Source organism: Cibotium barometz, chromosome 32 (genome assembly GCF_041138505.1).
Source record: "Cibotium barometz isolate CiBa-2024 chromosome 32, ASM4113850v1, whole genome shotgun sequence".
NCBI classification, from domain to species: domain Eukaryota; kingdom Viridiplantae; phylum Streptophyta; class Polypodiopsida; order Cyatheales; family Cibotiaceae; genus Cibotium; species Cibotium barometz.
Genome location: NC_141077.1, coordinates 20370308 through 20381840, shown reverse-complemented (window position 1 = coordinate 20381840; position 11533 = coordinate 20370308). Strand labels below are relative to the sequence as shown.

The window sequence follows — 11533 nt, the reverse complement described above, 5'->3', positions numbered from 1 at the left end:
ATTGAATAACCCAAGGGAAAAAAATTGTTGGTGCTTGTGGTGGCGGGACTAAGTTTAGAAAGTGAGGGGTTGCCACACCTTTAATCCTTCACACATGTTACATGCAAACTTGTAGGTAGGCAAACACATAGGGTTTAAATTAGGACCAAAGGGCTTCACACATTTCCACTGCCCATCAGCATCCCATGAGGCAGCCAAGTGTGAAACAAAGATTTCCACTGCCCATCAGCATCCCATGAGGCAGCCAAGTGTGTAACGGCAAGCAATCTTAATTTCCAATGTAGAGAAGTCTACATTTCCCAAGTGTGAAGGCCCCATGGATAATGAAATGGTGACAAGCGATCAAAACAAAGGATCATGGCTGCTATCAACATGGCCCTCCCATCGTCTTCCTCCCAAGTGTGAAGGCCCCAATACATATGGATAATGAAATGGTGACAAGCGATCAAAACAAAGGATCATGGCTGCTATCAACATGGCCCTCCCATCCTCTTCACTGCGTCTTGGGTCTTTGAATGCCAATGGAAATCTCATCTGCAGCAGCAGTAGCAATAACAATACCATCATCAGCAATAGAGCGACCTCTCTCTGTATGATCAAGTGCGAGTCCTGCACTCCTAATTCTGGCTCCAGCATCTCCAGCACCAACCCACTTCCAGGTTTTCTTACAAACAACTTCCGTTTTTTTTAACAGAAAACTTCTTATCGACCATCTGCTTTGCAATGCCCTTACCTTATTCTTTTTTCCTCTTTTTTTTTTTTGGTTTTTTTTGGTTTTTTTGGGGAATGAAGTTTCAGACTCTATTGCTTAAGTTCATGCCCTTTTACCCTTAGGTTTAGGCTGATAAGATCGACAAAACAGGACAGAGAAAGAGTGCAGTGCAGTTGACTAGCCGTTAGAAGGGAGATTTTGATCTTTCCAAGCCATGTATATCCGTGTTTTTTGTCAACGCCACATCCATTCATGCGTGAATGGCATCCAAAAGAAGCTAGAATCAGCTTATAGTAAATTGTCTGTAGCTTTTAGTGGGGGGCTTACCATACTTGTCCTGCTACAATGTCGTGCATGCTCTCACTAGCCCATGTTGCATTGCTGGCCATCTTGAGTCCCCTGTCCAGTGCAACCCAGTAGCCAGTGATAAAGTTTCTATTGATCTTTGGTATCATATGCTATAAGAGTCACGATAATGTTTCTGGTGTGGTCGTGGTCCGAAATGCCCAGGAAGTTCCTTTCCCAATAAAAGTGACAGAATAAAGTATGAACGAGGACAATCAACCTTTGTAGATATAGGATGTGTAAACCCATCGTTGCTAGCTAGGTCAGTTGCAGGGTGCAAAAAGCAGTGCCAGAAAGTTCCGGAAGCACCCAGATTGAGTGGAAAAGGAGGTGTAAGGCCATGAAAAGGCGGCTAGTCAATGAAGAATCCTGTTGTGTTAGGAAATGATCAGCAAAACCATGTCAGTGGAAAAGGTAACATGATGGATTGTAAAATCAATCTCTCTCTCTCTCTCTCTCTCTCACACACACACACACACACACAGAGGGTGAATGCACAGGGGCAGCATCTGGCAGTGATGATGTCAGCGGTACGGTGGTACTGTAAGGAACAGCAGCAGGGTGTACAGACCAGCAGCCGGCAAGGAGATGGTGTGGGTACATCTAGGCACAGCAGTATCACCAGCAGCTGTACTGTTTGGCAGGGTATGAGCAGCAGCCTGGGTGTACGGACAGCAGTCGGATTTTTGTATTTAACAGATGCGTGCCCCTGCTGACTAGCCAATTTTGTAGGTGATGATGATTTTCCTTGTTTGATAAGAGAGAGGAGAGAGAGCCTTGGTTGGCCATGCACCAACTCTTTTGTCACGTGTGGGCCAGCCCACACACATGGCCCCACTTGCCCCTTTGGGTATTGGGAACCCATATAAGGGTGCCCAAACACACTCATCCACCATCACAAGAGAGAAGATGAAGATGCCCCTTAACAAGCCTTTTGGCCGGCTGGACTTGCCTTTATTTAAATGAAGTGTCCACCCCCTATTAAACCGGTGTGCAAAACCATCATAGCTTGCAAACCTGTATAAAATAAACCAAGGTTTAGAAACCACACTTACCACTTGTTCACATGGCCACCCTCACATACATGTTTAGGCGGTGTCTCTAAGGGTGGCATCTATGAAACCATCTGATGCCTATGTAAAAGCATCAAACTGTCAAAGTTAACATGCCCAAAATGTGCATGCCAAAGCTCTGCATTGGGCATAGCAGATGTGGCAATCATTGCATGTGCAACATAAGCAACTTTGACATATTTGTCTAACTTGTATAACCCATGGCATAATGTACCAGATGCCACAATCATATCACCATCATTCCTGTCAAGAACTTGTCATGTGCACAGTGTGTATCTACCGTGTGCTATACGCATGCAAGACTAGTTTCGAGGCTTGGGGAAGCTTGGAACTAGGCAGGCTAATTGACGAGCTGAGTTAGGGAAATACTAACGAGCGGGCACCCAAGTATGGACGGGCGGGCGGCCAAGTGTGGATGCCCGATGACCGGCCAAGAGCCTATAAAAGGGTAGCCAAGGTTAGTTATTGTAATATAGAGAGTCTCGTGAGTTTGTGAGAGCTCTATGGTCTTGGAGCCTGGATCTAGTGCAGACGTGCACCTGCTTTGTGCAGCCGAGGGGCCGGCAGCAGTCTCGAGGCCCGCGAGGGCAGCTTCGTGGCGGTATGGGACGTCGCGAGGAGGAGATTGGTCGGTACGTCATCCTAGTTAGCTCAGCTCGTGGCTCGGTGGGGACAACCAAGACTGTGGGCTCGCCCACGGCTGTCATGGTTGGGAGGTGAGTCAGGCCTGCACCCCCTTTGTTGTTTGTTTGTTCGTTTGTTTGCAGGATTCGAGTTTCGAACCAAGATCGATCACGAGGGGATCCGTGGGGATTTGACAGTGGTATCAGAGCATACCTCGTGAACGAGCAAGTCGATAGGTAGAGAAAAAGAGGTCGAAGAAAGGTACGTGTTAAAAAGCTTGCTGTTTTTTTTTTGGTGCATACTGCAGATTTCAGAATAGTATGTGTTTTTCTTCATCAAAGACACCCATGTTGATGGGGAGATGGTAGATGGAAGGGTTGATTGCGTTGCATGAAGAAGAGGCCTGAATCGTTTGTGCAGTCGCATGTATTATAGAGAGAGAAAAAAGAAAAAAAAACACGTTTGCTTTTCGTTGAACACGTAAGAGAGAGAGAGCGACATAAGTGCTGGTTGACGTGTTGCTGGCGGGTGTGCATACTAGTCGAGTTGGGCACGGTTGACAGCCGCCCAAGGGGTTGAAAGAGGTCCTGCTGGGGGCGCCCACGGCTGTGTAGGCAGATGCGTAGCCAGCCCAGGCAGCGCAGCAACGCCTACGCTAGGCGGCCAGGCCTGCCAGGCATGCGGCCAAGCGTGCGCAGCTAGCCCAGGCAGCGCTTACGCTAGGCGGGCAGGTACCCCAGCCAGGCCAGGCAGCGTAGCCAGCCGGGCAGCGCCCAGACCAGGCCTGCGTAGCCACCCAGGCCACGTGGCTTATGGCCAGGCCTATGAGAGGATGACGCAGGCGACGACAGCGCATCCAGCGACGGCAGCCAGCACGCCGGCGGGTGAATCCAGGGGGGAAGACAAAAAAAAAAAAGCTAGGAAAAGCTTACGTCATTTTTAGAGCTTTCGTTTTTTTTTTTGAGTTTTTAAAATTTTTTTTAAGGTTTAAAAACTCCTCCAAGGTTTCCAAGGTGTTTTATTTTTTTTAAGACAATAGAATATATATATATATATATATATATATATATATTCAAGAAAAAAAAGCACAAAAGCAAAGAAAAAGCCAAGCATAGCTTTTGGGGGCTTTTAGTTTTTTTTGGGAAACCTTTATAAACCCCCTCAAGTGGGCTTCTTGCCACACATCTCTCAAGTTCTCAAGTTTTCAAGCTCTCAAGCTCTTAAGTTCACTCGCACTTTTTGTGTGCAAAGATCGAATTTTCTCTCCACGTACCGTCTTCACGATGTCGACCCAAGAATCGGAGTTGGAGCCTCTTGTGGAATGCGAAGGCTTGCCGGCTACGGAAGGCACCGATGCTGATCTTTTTGACGAAATCAGATTTCCAAGAGTTCAAAGTAGCTCTTGAAGCTTCTTCGACGGAACGTCAGGCACAAATCGTAGCCCAGATGCAAGCTTTGCAGAACTCCATCGCTCTATTAAGCACTACCCTCTCTACTTTCTCGGGAATGGATACCTTGGCCTCTGCTTTAGGCCCTAACATTACTTCGGAACCGTTCGGGGGCGAGCAAAAGCAGCGCACCAAGGAGATCGTGGACACGTGGCTACACAAGTGGCAAGTTCACTTTCAGTTTCATCCATATGATGATGGAAAGAAGATTCAGTTAGCAGCAGCTTTCCTGTCCGGCAAAGCTTTACTTTGGTGGAAGGAACTCAACCCTAAGCCAACGACTTGGGCACAATTCGAAGACGTTTTCAAGAAAGAATTCCTCAAGAAAGAGGATGATTATGATGTTGTTGCCCGGTTTTCCGCTTTGACCATGACCTCGCAGCACCTCACTTATGAGGTCTACCTCGAGAAGTTTCGTGACTTGCAGATGAAAGCTACAAAGATGGATCCCACTTGTCATGACCCTGTGAAAATGGAACAGCACAAGTGTGGGCATGGTGGTTGCTGAGCAAAAATATTAAAAGATTCACATTTGGGGTGCCCGGACAAATGAGAATGATGTGTGGACACTTCAGATGTGAAGGGGGACCAAAACATTAATGTTTTTAATGTTTTATTTATGGTTGCCCCTAGGCCTTAGTGGCCCCTAGGGAACTTTAATGTTTATTAAAGTTGGGGCCCTAGGATAAGTTTGGAGAGGGGGCAACTCCACTTTTGGAGTTACACGCCTCTCTCATCCCTCTCTCTCTCTCTTTTGGAGAGTCGTGCAAGTTCTCAGGCGTGGGAGAGAAGCTGGTGGACTGCATACGTTTTTGTTGCTGTGAGAGAAGAACTGCTGATTACTGTGTGTGAAAACAGGCCGTACAACACTGGGGAAACTGCCCGTACAGAGCTGTATGACAGCAAGTACTGCTGCAGGCCTAGGCGGCGGTTGTGGAGCAGGTACAGACCTGTAGGTACTGTTGCAGGCGCAGACCAGTCCAGCAGGTACACACACGTGCAGCTTGTACTGCTGTAGTACTGTCCAGACAGTTGCAGGCGCAGAACTGTCCAGCAGGTACACACACGTGCAGGGTGCACTGCTGCAGTTCTGTACAGCTGGTACAGATAGAGCCGTACAGTGTTGTACAGCTGCAGGCTGCGCCTCACTTGGTACAGTCGGCGCATCATCAGAGAGCTGCAGGTACAGCACTGAGGCGGCTGCAAGGAGGAAGGTACAGATAGGTACACACACGTGTTGCACATGCAGATTTGTACAGTCAAGTGCACGTGTGAAGCAGAGTTGTTGAAACAAGCGACTGCAAGTACAGACAGGTACAGTCACTTCCTCCGGTGTAGATTCACGAGCTGATTTTGGTAAGCTCTGAACTAGTCCATCTATCTTTCTTTCCATTGGCTTATGTCTGCTGCAGAGTTGTGCTATCTGGCCCCTTGTGAGAGGAGGGGTATGGCAGATTGAAAGGGTGGAAACAGAGATTGGACAGTGAATGTATGTATGTGCTGTGTTGTGGAACCATCTACATGGGATATGCCAGATGTGTGCTCAAGGCTGCCCTGCTGAATAGTCTTGGTTGATTAGAGGGGAACACAGAGTGTTGCTTTTGTGGGACACAGATCTGTGTGTGTATCCTCTGTGCTAAGAGGTATTGTGGGCTGCCAGATTGGACATGCAGGTGTACTCTCCTGGCTGGTTTTGTTGTACTCAGCTTTACATCTTTTTGAAATTGAATAAAGAAATACCGAAAGGGGCGCCAAGCTTTGGGGCCAATAGGTGTCGTTCTCTTTTAGTCTACCGCACTTTGGTTTCTACCAGAGGCCCGTTTCAAGGTTCTGTCCCCGGGACCAATTATCAACTTTCTTAAGGGGGTGAGCTCGTGGTTGACTCGAGGAAAGTCATCGCTGAAAAAAAAAAATTCAGCAACATGTCTGATACAGAAGATGAGTACTTTTATCATGAAGAGGAAGAGCAAGAGACCTCTCTTGAGAGAAATGCATCTGAGGATATTCTTGCAGGAGAACAGGCGGCAGATGATGAGCATTATGAGGATGTAACACAGCCAAGAGATGTGCTTGGTAAAGAGGAAGATGATGCTCCGTTTAAAAATCGTTTGGCTGGTGTTATGGATGTGTTTATGCAGCTCACACAAAGTGAGAAGTTTGCTGAATTTATGAGATCCCGTACAGAGCCTGAAAAGAAGAAGAAGTAGGTGCGTTCTAAGAACCTTCCTCAGGGTCATAGTGGTGCCTTCCCACAGGCTCCATCTTTTGGACAGTTTCCAAACATGCAGCATGCTTATGGTGCTAACTCTCAGAGTTCTTTCTTTGGACAGCCATCTATTCCTCAGCAGACAATGCATCCAGGTTATTTTGGTGGTGGCTCTGTGTTTCAAACTATGACAGGGGGTTATCCTCAGGGAGGCATGGGTATGCCAGGGCCTTTTGGAGCTAATTTTCAGCTTGGAATGCAGGGGAATATGTATGGTGGTATGCAGTCCGGAATGCAAGGAAACATGTTTGGGGGCATGCAACCTGGAATGCAAGCAAATATGTATGGTGGTATGTAGCCCGGTATGCATAATGGAATGTTTGGAAACATGGCTGGAATGTATGGCATGCCAGGTGTGGGAATGGGTAATGTTGACCCTATGATGGGTATGAATGTTGGGGGCAGCAATCTTGCGAAGCCACTTCCATACGATAATCTAACGCCTATGGGAAAGGTGAAGGATTATAAGGAAGGGGGAGTTGCAGTGAAATTTGATACATTCAGTGGGGCCAAAGATAAGTTAAAAGCACTCACCTTTTTACAGCAGTTTGATGCAGCTTTTTCTGGTGGTAAAATTACACAAAGTCCTCAAAGGTGAGAAAAGCTGCGACTTTTCTCAAAGGCAATGTATTGCAGTGGTGGTCTACTCTTCTTTTGCAGGGCATAGCACCATCTACTTGGGTGCAATTTAAACAGGTTTTCTCTTCCGTATGGCTCACATCTACGTTTGAGGTGGATGTAATGACTGCATGGCACAAGTTGGATGCTTCAAAATGTGAAAATTTGGAAGATTACAATAAGAAGTTTTGGGAAGCTTTACTCCCAGTTACTTCTTACCGTGCAGTGCCTTTGTCTGAGCAAGTAGAGAAGTATTGTTGTGGGCTGCCCAAGGAGGTGCGTGACTATTGTATTAAGACTCCAGTAACGAACATGTCACAGATGATTGAGAATGCTATGACAGCTAATGCGTTACTCACTGGAGTCTCATCTGGATTTAAAGGCAGTAAGAACTCGAGCAAGAAAGCTGAAAAATCTGGGCATGCTTCGCGTGATGCCAAAGGGTCTACAGAGACACGGTATAAGAAGTTGCCAATGCCCAAGAGAACTTCTGAGGAAAGACAGGCTTTGAGAGCTGCTCGGAAATGTTTTTACTGTACAGAAGAGGGACATATGTCTTTTAATTGTCCCAAGAGAAAGTCCCAAAAGGACTCTGACAATAAAGGAGAGCCCAAGTCAAAGAAACCAAAACCTTCTGTAGGGTTAGTTCCTGATCTTGTTGGGGAACAGCCAGGTGGTGAAGAGACAGAGTTGTGCAGGGCATGGGGCAAAGTGAGATCAGAATGCCTTGATATTCTTTGACACAGGTGTTAGAGCCAACTTTATTTCACCAGATTTGGCTGGCCGATTGGGGATTCGTGCAGAGGAGATGGGGCCGTTATATGAGGCTAACATGGCTTGTCCAGGGTATGTAGAACCTGTCACTCCTATCATTGGGAAGCTCAGGCTTCATTTGCAGGATTATGTGGATAGCGAAGAATTTTTCATCATGCCTCTTGATGGCTGTGATGTTTTGTTGGGTATGTCATGGTGCCACAGAGTACATGCGGTGGTGGACACATACAATAGGAAGATCACTTTGACTCATAGAGGAAAAGAACATGTATTGGATGTGAAACTTAAAGGGGAATCTGTTCCTATTGTATCCGCTTCGGCAATTTCATCAGTAATGAAAAAGCATCTTTCCGCGTACTTGATTTATGTAAAGGATGCACAAGATGATGAGTCTAAGTCTAATTTGTCTATGTTAGATAAGGAGAGGACTGATTTCTTATGTGGGTTCCGAGATTTGTCTTTCCGAGTCATTGCCAGGGGAACTTCCTCCGGAGAGGCCAGAAGATCATGCCATTGATCTAATTCTTGGTAGTACTCCACCGAATAGACCGTCGTACCGTGTTAGTGTAGCCCAACAAGAAGAAATTATGAGTCAGGTGCAGGAGCTTTTGAATAAAGGGTTGATACAGCCTAGTTCATCACCCTTTTGCTCACTTGTACTCTTAGTGCAAAAGAAGGATGGTTCTTGGCGCATGTGTATTGATTACAGGGCGCTGAACAAGAATACCATCAAGAATCGATTCCTCATTCCGAGGATCGATGACATTTTGGACCGCTTACAGGGCTCCACAGTATTTAGTCGCATTGACTTGAAAAGTGGGTATCATCAGATACGTATTAGACCCGAGGATGTGCATAAGACAGCATTCCGAACCACGTTCGGGTTGTATGAGTTCTTGGTTATGCCCTTTGGTTTGACAAATGCACCTGCCACATTTAACAGAATGATGGACAGGATTTTCAGGCCTCATAGAGCGTTTGTGGGCACATTCTTTGATGATATGATTGTGCATTCACAAACTGAGGAAGAGCATAGAAGGCATTTGGCCATTGTGTTTGCAGAACTCAGGAACCATCGGCTGGTTATTAATGGCAAGAAGAGTGAGTTTTTCTTGCAAGAGATACACTTCTTGGGGCATATTGTGTCTAAGCATGGAGTCCGTATGGATCCAGCGAAGGTGGAAGCAATTCTAAATTGGCCAGATTTGAGGACCGCGTAGCTTTTTGGGATTGTGTTCCTATTACATGCGGTACATACGGTATTTTGCTGAAATTGCTTCGCCCCTTCATGCCTTAACAAAAAAGGCAACTCCGTTTAGATGGGCTGATCGGGAAATTACAGCCTTTAAAAAGCTTAAAGAAAAGCTTACTTCGGATCCAGTATTGGTATTACCGGACCTCCGAAAGGCTTTTGTTGTCCAGTGTGATGCATGTGGAAGTAGCATTGGGGCAGTTCTCATGCAGGAAGGACATGTGATAGCCTATGAGAGTAGAATATTGCAAGATGCCGAGAAGCATTTACAGGTTTATGAGAAAGAGATGTTGGCTGTAATTCATGCTCTTTCTACATGGAAACACTATTTGCTTGGGCCTGATTTCACTGTGCAGACAGATCATCAGACCTTGCATTATTTCCTCACGCAGACTAAGCTTTCAGAGAAGCATATGCGATGGGCAAACTTTTTGTCTATGTTTCACTTCCAGATTGTGCATGTGGAAGGCAAAAAGAATGTTGTGGCAGATGCTTTGTCACGTAAGCCACAGGTCTCTGCAGTTTCACTTGCTTATCATCATGAGCTTGATGAAATGAAAGAGCAGTATGCCCATGATGAGGACTTTGGCAGGGTGTATGATCAGATGTCTGAGGGTCAGCGGCATGAGCACTATACTCTCAGAGATGGATTTTTATTGATGCATGGCAGACTGTGTGTTACCAGGCCATTGCGACTCAAGGTTATGATTGAAAGTCATGCTCCACCGTATGCAGGTCATAGAGGTATTGACGCCACGGTAAAAGCAGTGGAGACTTTCTTTTATTGGCCAACCTTGAGAAGAGATGTTGATGCCTTTGTGAGGCAATGCATCGTATGTCAGAAGGTAAAGTTTGACCGTCAAAAGACACCAGGGTTATTACAGCCTTTACCTATTCCAGATAGACCTTGGGAGAGCATTGCCATGGATTTTATATTTGATCTTCCACGGACACAAACGGGCAATGATGGCATTTGGACTATCATATGCAGGTTCAGTAAGCAGGCTCATTTCATTCTCGTACGTAAGACGATCAAAGTGGATCATATGGTGAAGTTGTTCATGGCGAACATCTTCAAGTATCACGGCTTGCCTACGTCTATCATTAGTGACCGTGATCCACGGATGACGAGTTTGTTCTGGAGAGGGTTGTTTGACAACATGGGTGCAACTCTCAAGTTTTCATCGTCATTTCATCCACAAACAGATGGTCAGTCAGAAGAGGCTAACTCTACAGTGTTGGATCTTCTTAAGTGTTATGTATCAGAGCACAAGCAACAATGGGAAAAGTATCTTCCTTTGGTGGAGTTTGCATATAACAACACTGTCCATACCTCGACGGGCAAGGCGCTTTTTGAGATTGTGGAAGGAGGGAAGAAGGTACCACCCATTTTGCATACAAAGGATAAGATCTTTGAGGCTGATCAGTATGTGGAAAACATGGATGAAGCTTATCGGAGAGTTAAGTTGGCACTCCAGGAAACTCAGCAGAAGCAAAAGAAAGCAGCAGACCGTCACAGACATGCATTAGAGTTTGCATTGGGTGATTGGGTTCTTTTGCGATTTGAAAAGGCTAGACTCAAGAAGATGAAGGGTAAAGAGCGCTTATTCCCTAAGTTGAGCATGCGTTATTATGGGCCTTTTCAGGTATTGGAAAAGATTGGTGAGGTAGCCTATCGTTTGAAGCTACCAGATCACTGGAAGATTCACAATGCTTTTCACGTGAGTCTCCTTAGACGTTTCCGTGGGGATGTGCCTGAGGATGTATCAGATGAGGCTCAGCCGGAAGTTGAGGAACTTGATGAGGTTCTGATTCCAGAGCAGATACTGGCACATAAGGAAAGAAAGGTACGACTCACGAGGTACAGTTTCCCGTCGCTATCTTGTGAAGTTCAAGAACTATTCACCGATGGATGCGAAGTGGATGGAGGAAGGTGACTTGACAGATTCACCTCAGGTTTTGCAGCTTTATCTCGATGCCTTTGAGTTAGAGCCGACTCTTGTTGTGGCTCATTCAGGTTCAGCAGAGCATGGGTCTGGAGCATTACTTGATGCTCAAGAGGGGGGTAGCACCTCCACTCCCTTGATACAGACAGGCTCAGATGACATCTAGAGGTCGCTTGGTGCAGATTTTGTCTCACCCGAAGGTACTGATGGCTGACAGTACATTTGTTTATGGGACTTCTATGATATATGTGTACTAGTCACTTTGGATATTGTGGTTGTGTATGGTTCACAGTGGTATACAACTTGGACTATTACTACGCCATTGGTTTGCAGTGAATGATGTTACATGTGCATGGCTTAGAGAGATTGGGACGTTGATCTTGCCATATTGTATATTTCACTTTGGATATTTTGCTGTATCACCAGAATGCAATCGAGGACGCTTGCCATTTTTCAAGAGGGGGGTATGTCATGA

General features: G+C 46.0%; 1 protein-coding gene across 1 annotated transcript in view; it reads left to right on the top strand.

The window, feature by feature from the left end:
* The first annotated feature begins 411 nt into the window (after positions 1–411).
* Positions 412–11533, top strand: part of LOC147619926 (thylakoid lumenal protein TL20.3, chloroplastic-like) — a 41427-nt gene continuing 30305 nt past the window's right edge. The window contains exon 1 of the mRNA XM_086825784.1: positions 412–659. Within this exon, the coding sequence (XP_086681910.1) occupies positions 461–659 (199 nt within the window). The 5' untranslated portion in view covers positions 412–460. The remainder of the gene's footprint in view (positions 660–11533) is intronic.